The 2,120-nt window shown below is 44.0% G+C and overlaps 1 protein-coding gene across 1 annotated transcript; it reads left to right on the plus strand.

Annotated features, from left to right (window-relative positions):
* Positions 1 to 907: 907 nt before the first annotated feature.
* Positions 908 to 1,608, plus strand: LOC116255839 (histone H2B-like). Its single transcript, XM_031631889.2, has one exon. It carries the CDS (start codon positions 994 to 996, stop codon positions 1,447 to 1,449), a length of 456 nt encoding a protein of 151 aa, XP_031487749.1. The 5' UTR covers positions 908 to 993; the 3' UTR covers positions 1,450 to 1,608.
* Positions 1,609 to 2,120: the final 512 nt, after the last annotated feature.

Here is a 2,120-nt window from a genome sequence, read left to right on the forward strand (position 1 = left end):
GAAATCGGGTTTTCTTTAACGGGTTCGAATCGGGTTTGACCCAAACCCGATCCAGACGTATCCAAGGAGTATCAGTATCGGGATTCAGGTATCGAAGTATAGATACGAATACGTGGGCCAAACCCAAGTATCTGTGTGACATTATTTGGAGCTTAGTCCACTTTGATTCCAGACTTATCATTCAAAAGTCCATACTTGTGATTCTATCCTATAGGTGAATTTTTCATTTTAGAATTTTGTAAATTTTTCACCTCTCTTTATAACACATGTCATGAAGGTTTTAATCCATCAATTGTAGAATTTTAATTCATGTTATATTAAACACGTCAGAATCAAAATTTCAGACTATCAAATAATAAAAGAAACTAGAACTGAAATTTTCATTTCAGTTATAGTTTGACATGAAATTTTGTGTTTTAAAGTTTTATTATAGAATCAAAATTCAAGGCTATCAAACGCCCCCACCCTCAAGTTTATGTGTTTGAGTAACTCAAATGTACCATCGAGACACTCTATCTCTACTATGAAAAGTTGTAAACAAACACCCAATTAAGCATCATTAATAAATTAGGGCACGTTTGGGTGACATTTTTTTGAGCAAACACGTCCCTGAAGATGGCCCATTTTTCCGGTGACACGTTTGAGAGGAAAACCTGGATCTAATTGAAAGTGGCAATACCGTGATATCCACGATGGCAGATCGTAGTTTCTCGAATTCCCATGTCCGATTTTCGCCACGAGGCTAGTGGATCCGTGACGATGGCGCGGAGATCCGGAGACCGTCGATATCTCGGAGACGATCAACCGCCAAGAGCGCGCCACGTCAACAATCCGCAGCGAACCCCGAGCAACCAATGGAATCCTTTGCCTCATCTCTATATATTCATTTCCGATACCTTCTCCCTCAACCCACGAAATTCTCCTCGTTTTCCCTCGCTTTCCTTTCTACCTGTAATTTCCTTCGCCGTTTTAGTTTTCCAATCGTAGAGAGAGATGGCGCCTAAGGGCGAGAAGAAGCCAGCGGAGAAGAAGCCGGCGGCCGAGAAGCCGACGGAGGAGAAGAAGACGGTGGCAGAGAAGGCTCCCGCCGAGAAGAAGCCGAAGGCGGAAAAGCGGCTGCCTAAGGAAGGCGCTGCCGGTGACAAGAAGAAGAAGAAGAAGGCAAAGAAGAGCACCGAGACGTACAAGATCTACATATTCAAGGTGCTGAAGCAGGTGCATCCCGACATTGGCATATCCAGCAAGGCCATGGGAATCATGAACTCCTTCATCAACGACATTTTCGAGAAGCTCGCCCAGGAGGCCTCCCGTCTCGCCCGGTACAACAAGAAGCCCACAATCACTTCCCGGGAGATCCAGACCTCCGTCCGCCTCGTGCTCCCTGGGGAGCTTGCGAAGCACGCCGTCTCCGAAGGGACCAAGGCCGTCACCAAGTACACGAGCTCTTGAGCAGTTTTTCTAGGGGTCGTGGTTTCCTAGGGCTCTGATTTATGCCCTCGTTGACTTGAAAAATTAGTTGTTTCTCCTTTTCCTCTTCTTTTTTTGGTTGCGAAACTGTTTTGTATTTTATCGTTTTGGAATGTAAAGAAATGGTCCTTTCCTCGCCTACTCTCCGCGTTCTTATGATTGTTTTTTTTTTTTTCTTTGGTTTGGAAGTTTATCGTCGTCTTCGCCTATCTTGAGCTGTATGGGATTCGATCGGAGGAGATTTAAGAGCCCTTGTTTCTTTTCCATTTCCTTTTATGTTTTTTCTGTTGCAATTTTCGTCTTCCACCGTCTCTGTTACGCGATCCAACACTTGAATGGGCGGGAAGATTTTCATGTTCTTTGGATTCACGATCATGTTTGGCGGTACTGGCGCGAAGTCATGATTTTTCTTTTTTGGCGGTCTTTTTTCCGATTGGTATTGGTTGGTGTGGTAGAGGAAATTCAAATTTGAATTCCCTATTTCAGTTTTTTAGAAATGGAAACTGCGAGTGGGGTCATAAAAAGTTTTCTTGGACTAAGGGGCCGCCGAGAAAAAGAAGTCGTGTTTTTACCGTCCAGTTGCTAAAATTGCGTATCACCCTCTATTGTCATTTGCTCCTGAAACTTATTTGATACCGCTATCTTTATCACCG

This window comes from Nymphaea colorata, chromosome 6 (assembly GCF_008831285.2).
Source record: "Nymphaea colorata isolate Beijing-Zhang1983 chromosome 6, ASM883128v2, whole genome shotgun sequence".
Classification (NCBI taxonomy): domain Eukaryota; kingdom Viridiplantae; phylum Streptophyta; class Magnoliopsida; order Nymphaeales; family Nymphaeaceae; genus Nymphaea; species Nymphaea colorata.